This window comes from Aspergillus lentulus (assembly GCF_001445615.1).
Source record: "Aspergillus lentulus DNA, contig: Alt01, strain: IFM 54703, whole genome shotgun sequence".
Taxonomy (NCBI): domain Eukaryota; kingdom Fungi; phylum Ascomycota; class Eurotiomycetes; order Eurotiales; family Aspergillaceae; genus Aspergillus; species Aspergillus lentulus.
In genome coordinates this window covers 1,831,896-1,855,112 of record NW_028322123.1, presented here as the reverse complement: position 1 = coordinate 1,855,112, position 23,217 = coordinate 1,831,896, and the positions used below count along the sequence as shown (strand labels likewise).

The 23,217-nt window shown below is 51.3% G+C and overlaps 7 protein-coding genes across 7 annotated transcripts; 3 read left to right on the top strand and 4 right to left on the bottom strand.

The window, feature by feature from the left end:
• Positions 1-684: 684 nt before the first annotated feature.
• On the bottom strand, positions 685-1,679 carry ALT_0582 (nicotinamide/nicotinic acid mononucleotide adenylyltransferase; the record flags this gene model as incomplete). The annotated part of the gene is made up of 3 exons (XM_033554866.2): positions 685-969; positions 1,028-1,301; positions 1,372-1,679. 3 exons carry the CDS (start codon positions 1,677-1,679, stop codon positions 685-687), a joined length of 867 nt encoding a protein of 288 aa, XP_033410757.1.
• Positions 1,680-4,937: 3,258 nt separating this feature from the next.
• On the top strand, positions 4,938-10,766 carry ALT_0581 (HECT-type E3 ubiquitin transferase UFD4; the record flags this gene model as incomplete). Its single annotated transcript, XM_033554867.2, has 7 exons — positions 4,938-5,224; positions 5,294-5,391; positions 5,450-6,084; positions 6,147-7,773; positions 7,839-10,298; positions 10,357-10,506; positions 10,570-10,766. The coding sequence occupies 7 exons, from the start codon at positions 4,938-4,940 to the stop codon at positions 10,764-10,766; spliced, it is 5,454 nt and encodes a 1,817-aa protein (XP_033410758.2).
• Positions 10,767-11,312: 546 nt separating this feature from the next.
• Positions 11,313-12,180, bottom strand: ALT_0580 (PaaI family thioesterase; the record flags this gene model as incomplete). The annotated part of the gene is made up of 2 exons (XM_033554868.2): positions 11,313-11,339; positions 11,398-12,180. 2 exons carry the CDS (start codon positions 12,178-12,180, stop codon positions 11,313-11,315), a joined length of 810 nt encoding a protein of 269 aa, XP_033410759.2.
• Positions 12,181-13,664: 1,484 nt separating this feature from the next.
• On the top strand, positions 13,665-14,965 carry ALT_0579 (BRcat and Rcat domain-containing protein; the record flags this gene model as incomplete). Its single annotated transcript, XM_033554869.2, has 3 exons — positions 13,665-14,581; positions 14,637-14,808; positions 14,870-14,965. The coding sequence occupies 3 exons, from the start codon at positions 13,665-13,667 to the stop codon at positions 14,963-14,965; spliced, it is 1,185 nt and encodes a 394-aa protein (XP_033410760.2).
• Positions 14,966-15,214: 249 nt separating this feature from the next.
• On the bottom strand, positions 15,215-17,662 carry mak5 (ATP-dependent RNA helicase MAK5; the record flags this gene model as incomplete). Its single annotated transcript, XM_033554870.2, has 3 exons — positions 15,215-16,069; positions 16,124-17,353; positions 17,414-17,662. 3 exons carry the CDS (start codon positions 17,660-17,662, stop codon positions 15,215-15,217), a joined length of 2,334 nt encoding a protein of 777 aa, XP_033410761.2.
• A 264-nt stretch (positions 17,663-17,926) lies between these two features.
• Positions 17,927-19,207, top strand: ALT_0577 (tRNA methyltransferase TRM7; the record flags this gene model as incomplete). The annotated part of the gene is made up of 1 exon (XM_033554871.2): positions 17,927-19,207. One exon carries the CDS (start codon positions 17,927-17,929, stop codon positions 19,205-19,207), a length of 1,281 nt encoding a protein of 426 aa, XP_033410762.1.
• A 385-nt stretch (positions 19,208-19,592) lies between these two features.
• Positions 19,593-22,730, bottom strand: ALT_0576 (sulfite reductase subunit alpha; the record flags this gene model as incomplete). Its single annotated transcript, XM_033554872.2, has 1 exon — positions 19,593-22,730. One exon carries the CDS (start codon positions 22,728-22,730, stop codon positions 19,593-19,595), a length of 3,138 nt encoding a protein of 1,045 aa, XP_033410763.1.
• Between the last annotated feature and the right edge of the window lie 487 nt (positions 22,731-23,217).

Genomic DNA, 23,217 nt, shown 5'->3' with positions numbered 1-23,217 from the left:
AAGCGAGACCCTGCATGCAAGCCATGCATACGCCACTATGTCTTGCGCTTTGGGCGACTCGTGATTGGTATTTTCATGGAGTGGGCGCACGTAGGCCAAGGCCTTTTTGCATCAAAACCGACAGGTGTGTTAGCAGATCATAACAGTAATGAGTTTGCGATTTGATTAATTCTACATTCGTCTATGTTCATTCAAACGGGGTATAAGACAAGCAACTAGAATCTATATCATGTTCTTTGCGCAAAGTGAAATGCCGAAACCGGTCTCTCGAAACAACTGGTCCAGCGAGCGTCGTTTTGTTAGAGCCACCGGCCCACGAATGGCTGGGGCGGGGCCCTGTGCAGTGCTGCGGTCTGCCATCGATGCTCGTGAATAAAGATCATTGATGCTGAATTCGATATCGGGGTTCCCGAGCGATTGGCTTTTGGGAACTCATTGACGTTTCATCCATGCGCCGCGAACGGGACGGAGGACGGGTGCGCGCGACCATGCAATAGGGATGACGGGATACCAGAACACAGATGCGGGAGGAAACCCCTTTATCGGCGTTCAAAGTGATTAAGTCAAGTCACCAAGTAAGCCGTCCCTTTGCTTCACGCGGTCGCTGGCATCTCAGTGTAGCTCAAGTTCTGGAGGGTCCATAAAAGTACAAATGCGGCAATATCTTGGAGCATTCCTAGCAGTTCAGCCTGACTTCTCTGGCTGTGAAGGTTCCTTCCCTTTATCGGCCGAGGATGAGGCGGCTGTTGTGCTGTCGTCCTCGTACAGATGGTGCTGTTCGATGTAGTGGATGACTGGGACGGGAATGAGATAGCGCACGCTCATCTCGCGTCGCAAGAAAAGTCGAATCTTGGTACTGCTGACATCGTTTTGGATGAGTTGTTGGATCACGTAGATGTTGTCCTTCCATGGTTGCAAGGCTGCCAAAGCCTCGTCGATATCGGTGCCGCTGCGTTCCACGATGAAAGACTAAAGGACTGTGAGCTGAATCAACCCGAGTAAAAAGGTCCGTTATATTTGAACATACACCGTATTTGCCCAAAATATGGTCCAGATCCTTCTCACTCCATACGCCAGGTGTTGACATGGTGTGGATGAGATCAGCGCCTGCAAGCAAGGCCACCCGGACGGGCTTCCGGGTACCATTTCCAGCATCAATACCCTCCCGTACAACATTGATCTCATGGTCGAAATGATCAAGCACAACGGCCGTTGGCTGATACTCCTTCTGCATCGGCTCCCATGTATCAACCATTAACCAATTCGATGTCTGATCAACCGCAAGTTGGCACATTGCAACCCTGATGAGTCATAAGAGGCCTTGCGTCAGCAATCTGGACAGGCGGATAAATTAGCCGCTAGTTTTCATACCGATGTTCCGCACTGGCTAGACCAGCCTTTCGATACGCGTCTGAGACGGGTGAGAGATATCCACCGATGAGTTCAAAGTCCGTGCTGAATTTGACGTAATCGGCAGCCATTTCAAACATGCGAAGATGCAAATAGGTGATAGGGGAGAAGGAACCGCAAGCCACAAGAAGCAAAGGGGTCTTCTCCGGGTCGTCCATCTTGCGCTTCAAACGATGTTCAGGAAAGGTGTAGTTCTCCATAGGAGCCGGTGGAAGAGGAGGCGGGACCTGGTGGACATCGTCGCTCTGTCCTCCGACCATGTCCGTCATGATTGCAATCCGAGAATTCGATATGCGGTGATGAATGATCGCGCGGGAGGCGAGCAGGCTATAAGTTGCGCAAGAGAGGCAAATCGATGGGAGTAAACCGGAAGAGGATGGTTTTAGGTTGCGGACTAGAGAATGTAGCGAGGATGGATGAATGCGGGCGGACTGGATTGTTTAGTCAGGCGGCGTGGGGGAGGCGGGGAAGAAGAAATTTATTGAGTAGCAGGAAGAAGAGAACTGATGGCCACGCAGGATGGAAGAATGTTATATATCTCTCCTGAAAACCCTCTCGTTAGCCTGGTTTTTCTTTGATGTATTGTCGCAGTCTCAATATGAAGGAGGTTGATCGTTGATGTAGTAGGCAAAGTTTTCCAGAGGGAGCAAGAGTTGAGAATGACAAGAAGAGGGGAAGGAAAGACAAAGATGGCGATCGGTGTGAATCGGAGAATCGCCTCATTGATCTTAGAGCAGTTGGCTGGCGGAAAAGGGCACGGAGAAAACATCCAGTCAATCTTCAGCCGTCTGCAAGGATAATATTCGCATACAAAGCTTGGGAATATGAGGGACCATCAGTCCAACTGTCCCTCCTTAATACCTCTATATTGATGATAATAATGATCCATCTCTTTCGAGGCAGCATGGTCTCCTCTTTGATAAGCGTCCTACGTCACCGTCTCTAGGCACAGATGGATGTCTACAATCCACTCCGTTCAACACTGGCTCTTTCGACCTCAACTATTCTCGTAATGGTTATTACCTCGGCAGATCTATCATCCCTCTTCATTTGAATTGTAGGAGCAAATCCAAATAAAGGAAGTCAAGTTCCCTATGCTCTAATATTCGGCTTCTCTCCTGCCAACCGCGGAGACTTTGATGCAGCACCACCGGACGCGGTTCACATTACGAGAAGATGACTTGGACTTGGGTTCCGCTTCTAGTGAACAGCATACTCGTTATCCAACGTTCAGCTAAAAATGCTCATCCGAATCACCAACTTGATACGAGATCATTGAAAGTCTTCTTAAGGTGATTATGATCATTTGCGATGTTTCCGACCGAGGTACAATACGGAGTCGGCGATAAGCCATCGCACCGATAACGGAGTGGGCCTAACTCCAAGGAAGTTCAACGCGAAATACATATGGACTCACACCATAAGCTACTTGAATGAATAGCGACGTAACCATGTCATTGGGGACTAACCTTGCACCGTCTCGAGGCTCCAGCAAGCATAAGGGGCATTGTTTGAGTGATCCACGGTTTTCATGCATCCTTCCCCTTCCCCTTCCCCTTCCCCTCATCAACAAGATGCTCTATATGCCACCATCATTCATCGGTGACATGAAAACTACACTCAATTTCAAAATTGTTCCCTCATAGGAACAGATCTCGACTCTATCAGGCTTTTACCCCCAGCGAAACGATCATTCCGGTGTCAATGAGATCACGCCCGAAGGGAAAAAAGCCCCAGTCGCAGCCCTCCCTCCCGACATCCATGGGTTCGGCATCCTGTTTGCTCCTTACCAAGATCTCTACAGCAGGGATGGCATAAGGCTATTTGCCGTTCTGGCACAGATATGTTGTATATCCACTAATCTGGACTAACCTAGGTTCTCGCGATTCAAGTGTTCACCAACAAAGCAAACCTTGCACCCAGCCTTCCTGCGAATCTCCAAAATGACCCTTCCGACTGCCTCACAGAGCCGCAAGTTTATAACTGATGATCTGAGGAGATAAACAATGAGGAAAGAGCTCAATCTTCCTCACTCCACTTCAGGGCGCGTCCGTGCGCCCTTGAAGCTCTGGCTGCGTGGATAGGGCCGGTTGCAGCTTTCGTGCTTATCCTACAGTAGCAGACTCTCTCAGTTGTAGTTGATGGGAATGACCAACTCTGACAGCACAATATTGGACCTGTTGACGTATCTGAATCTGGGGGAACGAACCCCCCGGAATTATCTGGCAGGTATCCTCGCAGGTTACCAAGCCGTTGGTTCGAAGGTATATGATTAACTCTGTTTTACTGGTGATTAGGATGCGTGACCTATGAGAACCATTTCCTCGGCGGTAATTTTACAATTGCTTTTGTTTCTGATAGCACTATTACCATCTAAGAAGCTCATAATTTCAGTTGTGGTGATTCAGCTTGTCTCACATTGTCCGCTACAAGCTCTATGTAGGTAGAGAGCAATACGAGTCACTGCAGTGGTACGAGAACCCTCAACGAGGTGGACCAAATCTGGGTAACATTTTATTCCGTGTACATTTTGATTCATATATCTAGAAGATCAGGCTGCATACAAATTTCCTGAAAATCACAATGAGATGGTGGTCTCGTGACAGACCTTTATTATCGAATAGAGTTTCGTTGCTAGTCCTATTTCTAGTATGGAACTTCTGGTAGGGGTACGTCTCTAAATACGAATGCATTACCCTGAATATTCACGCCGAATACAACGTGCTCATATTATAAGTCTGAGCATGCTCCGTTTCACCTAGATAGGCGCTCTGTGTGTGTGTGTGCAGTTGCGGTTGCGCTTCTGCTGTCTGGCGCTCCCCGGACTTGCTTCCTCAGGCCGGCGTCACCAACCGCAACCACGTCAACTCCCATCCTCAACTCATCATCCATCATCACCTTCTCCTTACAACTACAACTGTCTCCATCTTCCCCAATCCCTTTTGATTTCTCGTTTTTGTGCCCCTGAGAGCTTCTGGTCCTATCTCTTCGATATACACCCTTTCAGCATTCGATTTTCTGGGTTTCGCTTCTTGGTCAGCCTGCTGGGTGCCTCTTAGTACATCCATCCCACCGCACCACCAATCGAAACAGTCTCGCCTTCCCACCCGGCTTTGGCATCCCTTTTCGAATGGCGTGTTGAACGGCATCGACTGACAAGCGAGCCCTCCACGATAAGCTCTCGTTGTCATTCAACTTATGGCCAGACAAAGGCCCCGCCTACACCGCCAGGACCCTGAGGACTCATCCACTGGAGCTCCCGCAATTGCCACCTCTTCTTCCCTGAGGTACATATCATAGCCTACCTTTTCCCCCTCTCATCAACTGTTTTCTCGCCGCTACCTTCGCACGATACCCGTTACTCCCACTTCTTTCTGCTCCGTCTCCTAAGTCAGGACTTGGCGACAAAGCCTCGGACAGCCCATGGACGAGCTCTGCTTTCCACCCTGTTGAACCCACTTTTATCACCCATCTCTTCTCTTCCATCTCTTCCCAAACACCCGCTTCCAGAAAAGGCTCAGTTTCTCATGTCCCCCAGAATCACTCGCTCAGCCGCGAGACTTGCTGCAGACTCTCCCTCGTCCGCTGGCTCCGGCCCCTCTTCCTCGATTCCAGCCGCTGGTTCGGCCCCAACTCGAAAACGCAAGGCCCTCGCACGCCGTGATCGGTCCCTGGACGTTCCCGAAGAGACTAATCCCCAATCTCCTACCCGGAGAACCAAAAGACAGAGGCTAGCATCTCCTCCTCAACCAGCTAGCACTGCCACCACCAGCCGACGTGGTACTCGAAATAGGCCAGTAATGTCACAACAAGGGTACGTCATGGGTGTTCCGCGAAACTCATATCGGTAGCGATATCAAGCTAATATTTTGTCTGGCCTTAGTCCATCATCAAGCCCCCCGGAGGAAACCACAAAGAAGCAGGCTTCGCCTCCGCCATCGAGGCGAAAGTCCAGCAGACATCGAGGAAAAGTGTCACAAGGTAAGGCATTCCATAGATAGAGTACTGAAGGCCTGAAAACTCATGCATCTCGGAGCAGATCGTCTCTCAGCCACGCAATCCCCTCCCTCGCGTCGACAGAAGAAGCGCTCGTCGAGAACGAATTCGGATGTGATGATGAAAGAGGCAGAGGAGGAGCTGGACAGTCATGAGCGCACTGCGGACCGGGAATCTTCGCCGTCGAATGATAGTAATGATGGGACGACTCCCTCCGGTATGGACGATGATGATGCAGATCTGTTTCATAACAGCCTTTTCGGTTCGCGAAGTCCACTAGGGCTCCAGAGTACCCTTCGCGCACTCAGTGGCATGATGTCGGGCATGTCATCTCGACTGCGAGAGATACTATGCAATCTCAGAATGAAAGAAGACCCTTCGGTCCAGTTGATCGCATTGCAAGAACTGTCTGACCTTTTACTTGTATCAAATGAGGACAACCTTTCTGGCCAATTCTCTCCAGATCCCTACGTCAAGGAGTTGGTCTCTTTGATGCAACCCGACCAGTTCGGCGAAGAGAACCCTGAAATCATGCTCTTAGCCTGCCGCTGTTTGGCCAATCTGATGGAAGCTTTACGGGGCTCAGTTGCCAATGTAGTTTACGGGGGAGCAGTCCCCATCTTATGCCAGAAATTACTGGACATCCAGTTCATTGACCTGGCTGAGCAAGCCCTTAGTGTGAGTATTTTCCCCCATACTTGCGAATTGTTATTATTGGGTATATGTTGACTGTCAATAAGACTTTGGCCAAAATCTCGATTGACTTCCCCGCGTCTATCGTACGAGAGGGCGGCCTGACAGCATGCTTAACTTACCTAGATTTCTTCCCCACAAGTACGCAACGTACGGCAGTGACAACTGCGGCCAATTGTTGCCGCAACCTCCCTCATGATGCGTTTCCGGTTGTCCGAGACGTTATGCCCACGCTGCTAAATGTTCTCTCGAGCAGCGACCAGAAAGTCGTCGAGCAGGGATGTCTTTGTGTGTCGCGAATTGTCGAAAGTTTCAAGTACAAGCCAGAGAAGTTGGAGGAACTGATTGAACCCGAAATGCTGAGGGCTGTGCTCCGTCTGTTGTTGCCGGGAACGACAAACCTTATTGGACCTCACATTCATACCCAGTTCCTTCGCGTCCTGGCGATCACATCTAAAGCGAGTCCTCGGCTGTCCGTAGAGCTCCTCAAAATGCACGTGGTCGACACCATCTACCAAATTCTAACCGGTGTTTCGCCGCCCGAGAACATTGAAGCCACGGGTGTCAGGATGGATAGCGTCTTGGTCATGCAGGCTCTTATTCACCGTCCAAGAGAACAGGTCTTCGAAACTCTCAATGTCATTTGCGAACTACTTCCTGAAGTTCCGCCGGGACGACATGGCGCTTCAGCAGATCGCATGCTGACTTCCTCCATCGAAGATAGTTCAGCTTTCGACGTTAAGCAACTTCAAGGACAGGAATCCGCAGAGAAAAGACGTTCCCTATTGATGGAATGCAAGGCTGAGCTCAAGCGTTTTGCCATGATCTTGTTGCCCACTCTCACAGACGCTTATTCTAGTACGGTCAATCTTGGAGTTCGGCAAAAGGTCCTCATCGCCCAGCTGAAAATGTTGCACAACCTGGATGCTGCGTTAATAGAGGAAGCCCTTCGCTCGGTTCCATATGCATCATACCTAGCTGCTATTCTTTCACAGAAAGATCATCCATCACTGGTTTCGTTGGCTCTACGATGCGCAGAACTCCTCTTCAGACGCCTCGAGCACGTGTATCGGTACCAGTTCCATCGGGAAGGCGTCATCTCGGAGATCTTCAAGCTGGCTGAAGCCCCCCTTTCCACTGATAAACATTCGAAGGAGTCCCGCGATACGCCCGGCACTGTTCCTATGGATCTCTCCAGTGATTCACCCCATGAGTCGAAATCTGTTGCATCAGAAGATGATGGTCATGATGAGAGTGGTCGTCATCCAGCTGACGACGAAGACAATGACCAGGATGATGATCGGGATGAGGAGAACGATGACATTTCTGACTCGGAAAGCTCGTCCTCCTTCTCCGGTCACTACAATACGACGAGAATGGAAGATGCTACCCAGGACCTTGTCATACGCGATGCGCGCGCATTTGTCGAGCTCTATGAAGCCAGCGAAGGCAAAGCTATGCGAGAGCGGGCTCAGCAGATTCTGGCTGAATTGCAAAGCCTCGCAGCAGATATAGAGGATTGCTATCTAGGCGACGGGGACGGCGAAGGGCTCCTACTTTTTAAGAAATTAGCCTCTTACTTTGACGGAGATGCGCTTGAAAGTATCACCAGTGCTGAGTTGCTCAATTCCGGAATCATCAAGGTGCTCTTGGATGTGTTTGGTGATCTACAATGTAAGCTTCCTGTTAACAATTCCCTGCGGCTATTGGCACGGTGACTGATGTTTTTCATGGGACAGCTTCCTCCATGCGTGACGCCCGTGCCGCGTTCCTGCAAGCCTTTATGGGTTCAATGATCTCGGAGAAAGCCCAGAGTCAAAGTACCGCCACAACCCCTTTCAGCGTTTTGATCCAGAAGCTACAAGATTTGCTTAGTCGAACTGAGCATTTTGAAGTCATCACCGTCAGTCACAACTCACTGGAAAATACACGTATCAACGCCACCCACATGCTAGGTAAGCAGCTCAGACTCAAGCTAGTGGCCGATGAAGATTCGGATATTCCTCGCCCCTACAGAAACATTATGGTCTCGATTCATGCTATTGCAACGTTCAAATCTTTGGATGATTTCCTCCATCCCAGGATAAGCCTTTCAGATCGTCCCAAGACGTCACGCAGCCGTGATACGATTCTTTCGCAGATCGCAAACGCGGCACGTCTCCGTGAACAGCTCGCTGGTGGGGGCGACTTCTCTAGCAGTGACCTGCCATCCCAATCGAGGCCGTCAGGGAGTACTGACCTGACGTCTCGTCGCGATGGATCAAAATCGCGTGACAAAAAGTCCCCTGTCGGACACCGTGATCTTGCATCAAAACCGAGACAAGGTGGGCGGCAGTCGAGTGCTCCGGAAGACGAATCAGAGCACGACGACGAGCCATTAGAATGTGCGGACGAGAGGCATTTGAGCGAGGACGAAGAAGACGAGGACGAGGACGGTGATGAGGAGCTCAATGCCATTGTCGACGACCTGGAAGATGACCTATCAGACGACAACCATCACGACCCCACTGCCGTGAACATGGAAGTGGCTTCTACAGGCAAGGTAACAGCTCGGAAGGAGGATGGAACTCGGGTGGCGACGCCGTCTCAGTCGACTCCCGCATCTAAGTCATCTTCATCCGCGGCAAATACAGGCGCGAATACCACAGGAACCAGCTCGCTAGCCACTGCTGGTCGGCCCTTCGCTTCTTACGCGGCCGCTATGACCTCCATCCCTCAAGACTGGCACATCGAGTTTAGCGTAGACGACAAGCCTGTCTCGAGTGACACCACAATCTACCGTGCTGTCCATCACAATCGTGAACACGCGGATGCTGGGGCAAGGAATGTGTGGTCTGCCATTCACACCGTCAAATTCAGGCGGGTTCTAGGACCGCCGCCCCCTGAGCCTTCGACCGTTGCGCCCGGCCTCGAAGAAGAATTGTCCGGCAACGGCGCTGAGATGCCATCCTCTCTGAGCAAAGATTCTATCACAGCGCCGATCCTACGGCTCCTTCGGTCTTTGCACGAGATGAATGTCACTTTAGATGACATACTTGCTGATACCAAGGAGCTTGTGGCACTAAAACCGGAGCCGCTGGCGCAATTCATCAACACCAAGCTCACTGCCAAGCTGAACCGTCAGCTGGAGGAACCGCTCATCGTGGCTAGCAGCTGCCTGCCTAGCTGGAGCGAAGATCTGGCACGGCTTTTCCCCTTCCTATTCCCCTTTGAGACCCGGCATCTATTCCTTCAGTCAACTGCTTTTGGCTACGCCCGAGCGATGATGAGATGGCAAAATTCCCAGAATGCGGATGACAGCCGGAGCGACCACCGACGTGACGACCGACCATTCCTGGGACGTCTCCAGCGACAAAAGGTACGGATCTCCAGAAGTCGCATCCTGGAGTCGGCCATGAAGGTCATGGAGCTGTACGGTTCTTCCCCCAGCGTTCTCGAGGTGGAATACTTCGAGGAAGTCGGAACGGGATTGGGCCCGACTCTTGAGTTTTACTCCACCGTCTCGAAGGAATTTTCCAAGAAGAAGCTCAAGATCTGGAGAGAAAACGACTGCCACAACGACGAAGAATTTGCCTTCGGCAAGCGTGGCTTGTTTCCGGCCCCCATGAGTGAGGAACAAGCTGCGTCGGAGTCCGGAAAGAAACAACTGAGCTTGTTCAAAACGCTTGGAAAGTTCGTTGCTCGTTCGATGCTCGACTCTAGGATCATCGATATCTCTTTCAACCCGGCCTTCTTCCGTATTGCCGACAGCTCCTCCTCGGTGGCTCCGTCTCTGGGGACAGTTAAAGCCGTCGATCAAGACCTTGCAAACTCTCTTCTGCTGCTGAAGCGCTTCGCGAACGCGAAGAGGGCAATTGACCGCGACCGGACTCTCTCGGCCGCAGCGAAGTCGCAAGCTCTGCAGAATGTCGAAATTGACGGCGTCAGAGTAGAGGATTTGAGTCTTGACTTCACTCTGCCTGGTTATCCTTCAATTGAACTAATCGATGACGGTTCCAACGTCCCTGTGACGATTGAAAATGTCGATAAGTACGTTGACCGAGTGGTCGACATGACACTGGGTAGCGGCGTGCAACGTCAAGTGGAAGCGTTCCGGACTGGGTTCTCGCAGGTCTTCCCGTACTCTGCGCTTCGGACTTTCACCCCCAACGAGCTCGTCATGCTGTTCGGAAGAGCGGAAGAAGATTGGACTATTGAGAGTAAGTTACCTTCCGTATTTGATAACCGAGAAGCTGTTTACTAACATCATGACTTTAGCTCTCATGGACTCAATCAAGGCCGATCATGGATTTAATATGGACAGCAAGAGCGTTCGAAACTTACTACAGACAATGAGCGAGTTAGATACACAGCAACGGCGCGATTTCCTTCAATTTGTCACTGGCAGCCCGAAGCTTCCTATTGGAGGTAAATTGCATCTTCTTTGTTTTGAGCTGAACAATAATGACTAACTGTCTATTCCTTTTTCAGGTTTCAAGAGTCTCACCCCTATCTTCACCGTTGTCTGTCGTCCGAGTGAACCTCCTTACACTCCCGATGACTACCTTCCCAGCGTCATGACGTGTGTGAACTACCTGAAACTGCCAGACTACAGCAGCCTGGAGGTTCTTCGAGAGCGGCTGTCCGTTGCTATTCGAGAGGGTCAGGGTGCCTTCCATCTGTCCTAGATTCAGTCACTGTCGATCATCCTCCTTTTGGCCTTTAAAACCCGTTCGCCTCCATGGCTCCTCCCGTGGCATAGGGACATCACACAGTTAACATCATCTACAATCCAAAATCAACAAGAAAAAGCTAATGAAGCAATTGAAGAAAAAGAGAAGAGCGTTTTCGGTCAGCATATTGGTACGGTATCTAGTGACAGCATCATACCCCTTGGCGATGTATTCTCGTGACGACCGACGGGATCCATACTTTCTATTACTTCGCCTCTCTCGTCTTTGAATTTATCAAAGTTGCACTTGTTGTTTTCCGCTTGTTAATATTCCAGCTTGGTAAGGAGTCCAGAGGGTTCTCGGTTTCAGAAATATCAGCTAGATAGAAATGGAATTATCTGGTCTTGTGTTGATTTATTGTGGTCATTAAATTCTATTATGCTAATGCCAAGTCTATCTACTCTATCCTTATCTATAATTCTATTAATACGGAACCTTCTATCATTGACGGTGGGGAAAACAGGGGTGGGCGTAGGCTTTCGCAACCGGCGATGTGCAATTTCAGCCTCTGTACAAGGGGATCATGGACTAATTGGCTGAGTCAGTCTGGCAATCATGCATGTGGGAACTTATCGTCGCAACATACCTCTGCGAATTTCGGTTCTACGAACAAAGCCTTGCCCTCGGCGACCATAACCGGCTCACTCGTGTCGCCCACAGGCGGCAACGAGGTTAACGTCCCCTCGACCCACGCCTTCCGGCCTTCGACCTTGACCGTCTCCGCCCGAAGCACATAGAGTCGGTCCGGCAGCGCGGGTTTCCGAAAATCCACGTTCAGGTTGGCCGTCATGCCCAGCCCACTGCGAAACGAAGTCGAAACGCATCGCGCAAACGCCTCGTCGAACATCACCGTCAGCAGACCGCCGTGCACGAACCCCGGATGACCGCAGAGCTGCGCTCCGATATGGAATACCGACACCATGCGGCTGGTCGTCGCTCCTGCGGCGGTGCGCGGGTTCTTCGCCATCCAAACATAGGGCGGGACGGTGATCTTGCCTGGGCCAGAGTTGGGTCCTGCGACGAAGTGGTTAGGCCGGAGGCTGGGGTTCATTGAGAGATGGGGGCGGGATTCGATATAGGCAGGATCGCGGCGGAGGGCTTGTACGATGGGTGTTTGAGCGATTAGGTCGTCGATGGGATTGGTTTGAGGGCGGGGACGTTGCGCCGCCGATGGTGTGTGATTCGGGAGAAATGAGGAGGAGCCATCGCCAACGGCGGAAGATGTGTGACTAGAGTGATGATCTTGAGCGACGGCTGATGCGCCCTGAATGCATCGTTGAGAGGAGCGGCATGTTGATACAGGAGCGCTGAGTCGAGTTGTTGGGCTGACCCTGCTCAGGCAGCGGGAGGGCCTTGCAAGCCACGACATGGCGGTTTTATGCCGGATTTATATCCTCAGTGATGCGTGCCTGGTTGGATCTTGAATAGAATACCAGGTCAGTAACCAGTTCGCGTACTTCCTTCATCGCAGCTTTCTTCAACAACTACCCCCCGGTCATCCGCAATCGCAGCAGGGATCATATCAACAAATGCAAGATAGATAAGACTCACCACGAGCTCGGAAAATGAGAGTCTAGTTCAGTCTATAAGTGCTCTTTCGAAACTAAAACACCAGCAAAATGTAGCAAAGATCACAGAACCCCAAATTGAACGCAACACCAAGACCCGGAACCAGAATTTACAAAAAACTAGCTGCAAGACTCGGGCTCAGGCCGCGACCACCAGCCGAAAAGAAGTGCCGTCATCGGGATCAAATTTGCAGCAATTCTTGAAAAATATTGGCGGATGAATCCCGAAAGTGGGTAAACTAACGGTTAAATCGAAAGAACGAGAACGCATTTTTCGGTACGTTGGGAGGTAACTTAGATAAGATCGGCATGCCGAGAGTTTGGTTCTTGGTATCGGTTTGCCGAGGCGGGATTAGCGCCAATATATACTCCGTTACATCTTGTATATAAACTAGCCTAGGAACATGAGGCTTTGGTGAGATAAGATGATGAACTTGGATCAATGTTTGCCAGGCTGTAGACTGATACTGTGTAGGTTATGAGAAAGTGAGATTAGGCTCATACTAATCGTCCTTCTAGTGCATTTGCAGCATTTCTATAACAGTGTCAAGTATGAACTGAGAAGTAAGTGATAGATAGGATAGTATTAACACGACTTGATGTAGACTCACATATGATTCATATAAACCTTACATGCTGGAAGCTGTATAAGAAGTATATATCCTTCTGCTAAGTGGGAATGCAAGTGAAAAGTGAGGGTATAAAGTAAGTGATTACTCTTTAGACCTTCATTAGTGCTCTGTAGTTTATAGAAGAGGTGAACAGGCTGGATTAACTGTCATTCAAGATATACAGGGAGAATGGTCAGAGTAAGTAGGCGAAAGCTTGAGAAGTATTGATATGCCAAAGCTATAAAGAATCCAGCTGGAATGCCTGTGAGTGCTCTCTATACTAGTAACCTTGACTTGATAAGATATGGACTGATTTAAAGACTAATAGAGTCACCTATTCCCATATATACTAACTGTCAAAGACAGAGCGCAAATGACATAAGAGGAGATCTCAAGTGATTGTGTTGTCTAGCTGGAAATCATGTGTTGCTCTCAGTGAATGGCAAAACCTCTGCTCTCTGCTCAGTCTTCTCCCACCTTCTCTCACCTCAACACTTATTCTCACCTACCCCCTCTTCTCCTTCTTCATCCATCCTAGACCCCTCGAGCTTCCACTTCCTTTCTTCCATCCCCAAGTCTGTTATACACCTCAGTACCTATATCATCACCCAAGCATGGATGCGGCTAGTTCAGCAATAATTCTCGACATCTTACGCAAGGACATCAGAGATACCATGGACCGCAATAAGGGAAAACAGCCCGTTGGGCAATCAACAGACGACGAACTCGCGCTTCAGCTGTGGGAAGAGGAACTAGACAATTACAACCGATCTCTCGAGGATGAACGACTTGCGAGAAGCATTGCTCGAGCTGTAGTCGATGACGGCGTCGCAGTCACAACAGCGCAACAAGAAGAGCTCCGCGCCTCCGACGATCATAGACTCGCTCTCGAACTGTCCGGACAACCTGTACCCGCACCACAGCCCAACGATCAATCAGTTACTGTCCATCTTCCTGAAGACAAAATGAAGGACTTCATGAGTTTGTCGCTTGCACATACCGATTTCGACTTCTTTGCCCCGAGAGTTGCTGGTCAGTACGCGGAAGCTGAGGGCTCCAGGAACCCTAAGCGTTGTTGCATCGCTGGCCCTTCCGATGAGGGACCCCTTTACGAGTGTGCCGTGTGCACAGAACTTGCTCCGTCGACAGATATCATCCCAGTTCCCTGCCACCATACGTACTGCAGAGTCTGTGCGGTAAGACTTTTTGAAGATTCTATGACAGACGAGACTCTGTTCCCGCCTCGTTGCTGCAGAAAGGAGATTCCACTTTCTCTTGTCAGTGGGTTCCTCGGTTTGGCCCAGAGCCAGCAATTCGAGGAGAAAGCCATCGAGTTCAGCGACCCGCATCGTACCTACTGTTCAAACCCCTCGTGCTCCAAGTACATCTTTCCGTATTCAGTGTCTTCCTATATCGGCACGTGCAGTCATTGCTCTTCCAGAACGTGCATGCGATGCAAGAAGCCCGCGCACGATGGCGACTGTCCCGACGAAGACGAAGAGCTCCTACAACTTGCCGAGCGCGAGGGTTGGCGGCGCTGCTTTCAGTGTCGCAACATGATCGAGCTTGGAACTGGCTGCAATCACATCACGTAAGTTTATCATTCATCTTGATGCGAAGTTCGACTCTAACAGTATATCGTTCAGCTGTCGCTGCGGTGCTGAATTCTGCTACACGTGCGGTACGAAATGGCGGCAGTGCCGATGCGAGCTGTGGGACGAGAACAGACTGGTTGACCGAGCCCGCTATCTCGTTGATCGCGGCAGGGACCCCGCTCAACCTGCTCAGCCGGCGAGACCAGAACAGGTGCAGCAGATGGTACAGCAGTTACTTGAACGACATGAATGCGATCATGAAGAGTTCTGGCCGCGAGTCCCAGGGGCTCATCAGTGCGAGGAATGCCGTGATCATCTTCCGAACTATATCTTGCAATGTGGACAGTGTGGGATTCGAGCTTGTCGGAGATGCAGGCTGAACCGGTTGTAAGGATTCGCGTTAGCATCGAGAGGAGTCTTGCTAGGATGACGATTACGATACTTTGTCTGTTTAATATCTGGTGGAAAATGGTGATATCGCAAAGGTGGAGAGAGGCTTATGATGGGTGCCGTGTTGCTTGTCGACGTATGCTACCACAGCGGTTCTTGAAGAACGCCCAATTATCGAGACTGAAATCAAATGCGATGATTCAAGGCAATTACTCCTTGGTGTGGTATATACATACAGCTTAAAAGTTCAGTGGATCGACCGGCCCCAGGAACGAAGTATTGCCTTCCCCACGGAGCAATGCATCGATATCCACACGCCCAGCAGTCAGATACCGCTCGCTAACGCCCACATTCACCCGCTGGGAAAGCAACTGCTTCAACTCCGCTCGCAACCCCGCCAGCTCGGCTTTACTGACACTCCCTACCTCCTTTTGCTTCTGCTGACGACCACGGCCGCGACCACGCCCTTTGCCGTTGGATTCGTCGAACTCCTCGCTGTCGTACTCAACGCCCAGGTCCTCCGCGGCATTGCGCAGCCAATTATCCTCTGCTGAGATCTTCTCCTTGGCTATATTAGCATCCGTGATGCGGCTGGCGAGGCTAACCCGGGGCTTGACGCGTGACACGACGCGACGGTCCAGCTCCAAAGATTCCAGCGGGAGCTTTTTGCCATTCGCCATGTTCGCATGCACCTTGGCAGCGAGACGGACGACACCGATCATCTCGTCGGGGCCGCAGATAATGACGCTCTTACCGGATGCGCCAGCACGAGCTGTACGACCGGAGCGGTGAACGTAGGCATCTGCTGTTCGGGGCGCATGGTAATGAATGACGAGGTCTATGCCTTTGATGTCGAGACCGCGGGCGGCTACATCGGTGGCTATTAGGATGGTACTGGGATCGGATGAGGGTGAAGAGAAACGTTCGACCGAGCGAAGTCGTGCCTTTTGGGCCATGGACGAATGAAGGGCAAGGGCTGGGAGTTGAAGAGTCTGAAGGAGTTTAGTGAGACGACGGACGGCAGAGATCGAATTGGTGAAGACGAGTGTCCGGTGTTTGGGATGGTATAGAAGTAGAGTATAGAGAAATAGATCCTGAAAGGTCATTAGTCCTAGACTCTACATTACTGAAGCTCAACGAAGACTTACTTTTTCCATGGCGCCACATTCAACAATTCCCTCTTTGAGGTTGTCGGCCATCTGCGAGACGGGGTTCATATCGATGAACTTGGGCTTTTCCTCCCGGAAGTTCAGCTTTTGCAGGAGGTAGTCCATGGATTCTTTCTTATCCATGACATCTCCTCCGGTCCACTTTCCTTTACCAGCCAACTTCTGTTGCAGATCACGGTGGAAGGTGGCGGAGAAAACCAATGTCTGTCTTTCAGAGCTAGGATCAGATTCCTCTTCCGATGCTTGATTCTCAGCATCTGGAACCTCGCCATCCTCGACGCGGTCCAGAGCGTTCAAAATCTCTTCAACCTCTTTGAAGTGACCCTCACTCAGAAGGCGATCGGCCTCGTCGACAACAAGGAATTTGATCTGCTGCATCTTCCGGATCAACCCTTGCCCAGTGCTCAAAATCTCCCACACTCGACCAGGTGTTCCGATCACGATATCAGCTCCGGACAGTAGACGTTGCTGCTTTTGAACCGAGAGTCCACCAGTCAAAAGCGCAATGCGTGCATTTATATCCGGAGCTTGGGCGATCAGCTCCCCGATATGCTTCGACAACTGATGAGCAAGTTCTCTGGTGGGTGACAGGATCAGAGCGATCGGAGTCGAGTCTTTTTCTGACTTCTTCCCCTTCTCTGCACTAACATCATCGCGTTTCTTCTCTAAGTAATGTTCAAGGATGGGAATACCGAATGCCAGCGTCTTTCCGGAACCCGTAGAAGCCTTTCCAATAACGTCATGTCCCTCTAATATCTGAGGTATGCAAGCCTCCTGCACTGATGTCGGAGAGGAGAATTTCATCTTGGACAGGCCAGTGAGTATCTCAGGAGAGAGACCCAGCGAGTCCCAAGCAGAGACATCGGCTCCATCATCTTCTTCCGTATCTTGAAGAGCGGCAAACGAAAGGCCGGCATTAATGCTCGTGTCGTGCTGAATTGCAGAGCCTTTCTCCTTCTGTCCCTTCTTCGCAGCTTTAGCTTCTTTCTTCTTTGCATCCTTGGCTTCCTTCTTCGCGGCATTCTTCTCGCTCTTCTTGTCCGCCTTCGTGTCCAACTCTTCAGATTTCTCTACGGCGGGTGAGGAAGCGTTTTCTGGCTGGTCTGTGTCGTTGTCGCTGAAGCCTGACCACTCCTCGTTGTATTCGGGTTTCTCATCCTCTGGCGCCTTCTTTTTCAAAATAGACCTCTTCGGTTTCCCAGCAACGGCCTGGGGTCATTGCGTGTCAATGGATCATTCTTCAGCCAGTCAGCATGTGCCTCAGCTTACCTTGAATTTAACCTCTCCATTGCCCGAACCTCGCACTATATCAACACCTTCGATTTCTTCCAGACCAAAAAACCCTCCAGCATCCTCGAGACGATCAGGTAGAGCTACTTCCTTCCAGTTCAGCTCGTCCGCGCCGACGATACCATCCCAGCCGTCGTCCGAATCAAGTGCCGTAGCGTTTTCGGCCTTCTTTCGCTTTTTAGCTTGGAAAGTCGAGATTTTCGAGTCGCGGTGCCTTTTTTGGCCCATGATTTCCAGTGTCGACCTGAAGGGTGCTAAGTGGAAGAATCGTGGCTTGCGACGCAAATCAATGGAAGCGGTGATGATCTTTTTTGCTTGCGGAGATGAAAAAGAGCGGCAGAAAAGAGGCCCGCCTTTTCGCGGATTTTAATCTTATCGCTTCATCTCCCCCACATTGAATTTCTGTCGGGGATTCAGGGTGGACAGCAATTGATACATCTATACTGCCTTGCAATCCCAGTACTTGTGGGGGATTGTTATCGACTTGTGAAAATGGGAAAGTCCTCCAAGGATAAGCGTGACGCCTACTACCGCCTCGCAAAGGAACAAAACTGGCGCGCCCGTTCCGCTTTCAAACTGATCCAGATCGATGAACAATTTGATCTGTTCGAACATGAGAACCCCGAGAAGGTGACGCGAGTCGTTGACCTTTGCGCCGCTCCAGGGAGTTGGAGTCAAGTCCTCAGTCGAGTTCTGATCAAGGGAGAAAGCTTTGGCCGGCGGGCGTGGATCGAGAAAAAGCGAAAAGAGAGCGAGACATTGATAAGAATCGATCATGGATCGGAAAATGAGGGTCCAGCTGAAGAAGAGGGTAGCGACGAAAGCGCTCAGTTGAAGCCCAGAAGGAACGTGAAAATCGTCTCGATTGACCTCCAACCCATGGCGCCATTGGAAGGTATCACAACGCTCCAAGCCGACATCACACATCCTTCTACGATCCCTCTGCTACTTCGTGCCCTCGATCCTGAAGCTTACGAATCGTCATCTTCCTCCACCCCTTCGGCTATCCAACAACCACACCCTGTTGACCTTGTTATCTCGGACGGTGCACCGGACGTCACCGGCTTGCACGATCTGGACATCTACGTTCAGTCACAGCTCCTCTACTCCGCATTAAACCTGGCAGTCGGCGTCTTAAGGCCAGGAGGCAAGTTCGTCGCCAAGATCTTCCGAGGCCGCGATGTCGACCTCATCTACGCACAGCTCCGCACGGTATTTGAGAAAGTGAGTGTTGCAAAGCCGAGAAGCAGTCGCGCGAGCAGTTTAGAAGCCTTCGTTGTTTGCGAGGGCTTTATTCCTCCAGCCATCCATGACGGCTCCGTCGGAATGGAAGCATTGAAGAACCCTCTCTTTGGCGGCGCAGCAGTACCACAGCCCGTGTCCGCAGATGGCAACATCGGAGTCGAAGTACCCGACGAGGATATAGTACCACCAAGAGAGCCAGTCACACTTTCAGAAGCAGCGACGGTTTCTGCGTCTGAGTCAAACCAACAAACTCAAATTCGCATGCTTCATCCGCAATCTTCAATCCCATCCCTGGCGAACAAGCCCCAGCGTTTCGCCGTCGAGAACAGATGGATCCCTCCATTCATTGCCTGTGGCGATCTTTCATCCTGGGACTCTGATGCTTCATATTCCTTGCCCCCGGACTATGTCAACTTGGATCCTGTTCAGCCACCTACCGCGCCGCCTTATCGGCGAGCATTGGAGCTACGGAAAGAAAAAGGTGGAGCTTATGGTAAGACGAAGTTGGGAGCCGTGGGACGAGCATAGGTACTTTGGAAGAACCACGCCCATTAGTGTTGATTGTTTGTAATATTTTTTCTCTTTTCTGTCTCACATGCATACGTGTTTGTCTTAGGGATAGATGGTGTTGGCGTGAGCCTTGTGTTATCAGTTGAGTCTACATTGGAGGTATAGAGGAATAGAGCAGATACCCATCAGATTCCGAATGAACGATTCAAATTTAAAATGCAATTAAGGTCTATGGACATGACATGAGTTGAAGCACTGTCATCGCAGAAATCCAAATCTATCGTTGAGTCTCATGATGGAAGCGCTAAACTGAAATGGGACAAATAGGTCGTCACATCATGCAATGGCAGCGGTGTGGGAAACGTAGCGGAAATTTCAACAGATTTCTCCAAACGAAATCCATCTAGTAGACTTCGAGAACATATCTCTCCTCATCCTTGAGCTTCTCGATCTCCTTGCGAGTGTCGACCTTCTTGCCTGTGTTCTTGGCCTCAGTGGCAATAGCCTCCTCCAGCACGGCAGTCACATCAGGAACAGGCCAGGTGGGACCACAAAGGTAGAAGGCACCCTCTTCCCGGATGTAGGCCTGGATGATTTCAGGCAGAGTCTCGCGCATGCGATCCTGGATGTAAATCTTCTCAGGCTGGTCACGAGAGAAAGCACGGCCAAGAAGAGTGATGACACCGGCTTCCTGGTAAGCCTCCCATTCCTCACCGTAGCAGTACTCCTCGCGCTGGTGCCGGGATCCCATGTACAAGAGCACTGCACCGATCTCCTTACCCTGTGCCTTCTCGAGGGCACGGTGCTGCACGAAGGCACGGAAGGGAGCAAGACCCGTTCCGAGACCGGCCATGATGAGGGGCTGAGTTGACTTGGGTGGCAACTTCATCACGCTGGACTTGACGCTGACAGTGACTGGAGTGCCGGGCTGGAGGCGGCTGAGGTACCGAGTGGCGAGACCAAAGCGGTCGCGGCCACGGGGGTCGACCCAGTTGACAGCAACGATCATGAGAGCAACCGAGTGGGGCGTCACCTTCTGGCAGGAAGCGATGGAGTACTCGCGGCGCTTCAGGGGGCCGACAATGCGGACCAGGTCTTGGAAGTCAGGATGAGCTGAGGGGTACTCCAGCAGGACGTCGGCGAAAGTGATGGTGTCAACTTCGGCGCGGCGCTTGAACTCCACGGCACCTTCAGGACCACCCAGTGTGAGAAGGTCTTTCTTCTCCTTCTCGTCGGTGGCGAATTCTGCAAGGGCCTCATAGAAGCGCTTAGGCGGCCGGCCGAAAATATCGACGTTTTGGACGAGAGCCTGGTAGACGGTGCGGTTCTCAAGAACTGCGGGGTCCTCGCGGCTCGGAACACCAACAACATCGTCGGGGTTGAGACCATAGAATGTGATGAACTCCGAAACATCTTGGGGATCATTCTCAGCGTGCACACCTAGGGCTTCGCCAATATCGTACTTGAGACCCGAGTCACCGAGATCGAACTCAATGTGGAAGATGTTTCTATCATAAGTGACAGGGGTCAAGCGTCTGTTCTCCTTCACGTGAACGGTGAAAGTCTTCGTGGCCGTTTCGGGACGGAGAGCCTTCTTGGTGCCGTAAGCCTCCTTGAATGCGAGGCCCTTGGCTGCAGCCTGCCAATCATTGAGGAGAGGAGCTGGCTCCGCTTCATCTTTGTCGAAGGGAACGAAGCTGTTGATGGAAATATCCTTAGGAAGCTGAGTCACCTCGGTTCCCTCTTCGGGTGTCTTCCAAGCCTCAGGGATCTCGACCTGACGGAGAAGCTTGTCAAGGTCTTTAGTGACATTCTCAAGAGCCTCGGAGTCTCCGGTGATAGAAGAAAGCTTCTTCAGTCCGACCCCTTCCTGAGAGGGAAGTGCCACTCTAAGGAAGGCTAACTGGAGGACGGAGGGTTCAGGGGCAGAAGCACCGGCCGCCGATGGATCGACGATGTAGAGAGAAATTTCACGTTGAGAAACAGCCTGTCTGAAGCCCAGGGGTAGTTTCTTTTCCAACTCATCGTCCTTGACGCCAGGGGCGTTGATGATGACTTTGCCCTTGTCCTTAACGGAGGCGGCAACATCGACATCTCCAAGAAGCTTGATGTCTCCAACGTATGTCGTGTCTGCAGCAGTAATAGCATAGGGGGTATCGAGAATCTTGGAGCTCTTGCGGATGTCGATACGGACGGCTCCTCCCTGAATAAGATTGTCATGAGACTTGGATGTTGTGACATTGCTAGCGGAATCAGCAGCAAGGGCATCAGAAAGAACGGCAGCAGCAGATTCGCAAACAGAGCTGTCAACATCCCAGAAAGTGTACTCCTGAACGGTAGCAGGGTCGATAAGCTGAAGAGGCAGGCTTTCACCGCTGGCCGGAACAATGGGCTTTTCGAAGATGAGTTGGAAGGCAGCCGCAGTGTTTATCAGGTCCCAACGCTGAGAGCGGGGGTATTTGATGTCAACGCAGGTAGGCGCATGTTCCCGACCAGAGGCAAAGGTCAAAGCCGCAAGCACGTCTTCATAAAGGGCAGAGCGAACACCTTGCTCTTGCACAGCTTGCTCATTGAAAACCTGACCGAGGACACCCACAGTCTTGGTCGATTCGGGGAGAACACGCAGGAATTCCTCCTCAACGAAAGGACGGTAAACACGGACATTGACAACACCAACGCGGACACCGTCCTTTGCCAACGAGCGAGCAACCTGCGCAGTGAGAGACGCCTCGACGGTACCGAAAGCAACCAGAACGGAAACGGGTTCGGCGTGACCGTGGTATTCGAAAAGACGATAGTCTGTGCCAAGTTCGCCGTTCAGCGAAGTGAACAACTCCAGAACCTTCCCTTGGGTGTCAAGGTGACGGTTACGGGACTCATCCAAGGTCTTGCGAATGGCCTCGTAGGTACGAGCAACGCCCGCCTGGTCCAAAACATCAATGACACGGGTGGTCTCGCGGCCAACGCGGACGCCGTCGTAGATGTGAACAGATGGCAGAACGGAAGCGAGAAGGGTCGTGAGCAGCGCCATATGCTGAGCCTCATGCACCGAGGCACTTGAAACAAGACCCAGGCCAAGCTCCTCAGCAAGTGAGAGCGCGGAAGCATAATCCGAGACCAGACCATCCTCACCGGCGTAATCAACGGCGGCAACGTGTGCAGCAACAGGGCTAGCGACTGAATACAACAGAGAGAGCTGCTCCAGAGCCGAGCGCATGAACGGGAGAGTGGCCGAAGAAGCAACGATACCCTGAGGGACATGGCGCTTCTTCAGATCAAAGTCTTGAGAGAAGAGATAGCCGAGGGCGATGTTACCGGCACCCTGACGGGTCTCCATAGCCTGGACGACGGTGGATTCGCCATTGGCATTGGTTTCCTGACGTGATGCCCATTCACGCAGAGCATTGTCCAGATCGAAAGACTCAGGGGAATAGGAGAAGATCTTGTCGCTGAGGATGTAGGCGACTTGTTGGATCAACGTCTGGGCGGTGACATATGTAGGGCCACCGAGGGCAGACAAAGATGGTGAAGAAGAGCCCATCTTGAGGTTTCCTTGTCTGGGTATCAAACACACTCAGCCAACACCTCGCAGGTGACAAGAAAAAAACAAAGACGAAGGAATTACCACAGCAAGCTGAGGAGGGGGGCAATGGCAATAAGAAGACGGATTCGGAGTATAGAAAATGTCCCCAGGGCCTTGCCCAAAGCGGCTAGCGGCAATCACGCAATTTCTTATCGGCGTTATCGATAGAGCGGCAAACTGGGGGGAGAATCCTTCCGTCTTCGGACCTCCCCGCATTAGTCAGACATCAATGCACGAGCATTATTAATGCTGCCTGAGGTATAAACACCGCATCTGAGTCTGGCCGCCTCGTTCGACGTCATTCGATCGCGCTTGGGGAATGTGATATCTGCAAACAATATCCCTTGCGTTTTGACACATTGTACTTACAGAGGTACTTTTGTACTATATTGTACATTACACCTGCGCTTCTGATTCCAACGATAGCATTGTATATATCCGGACA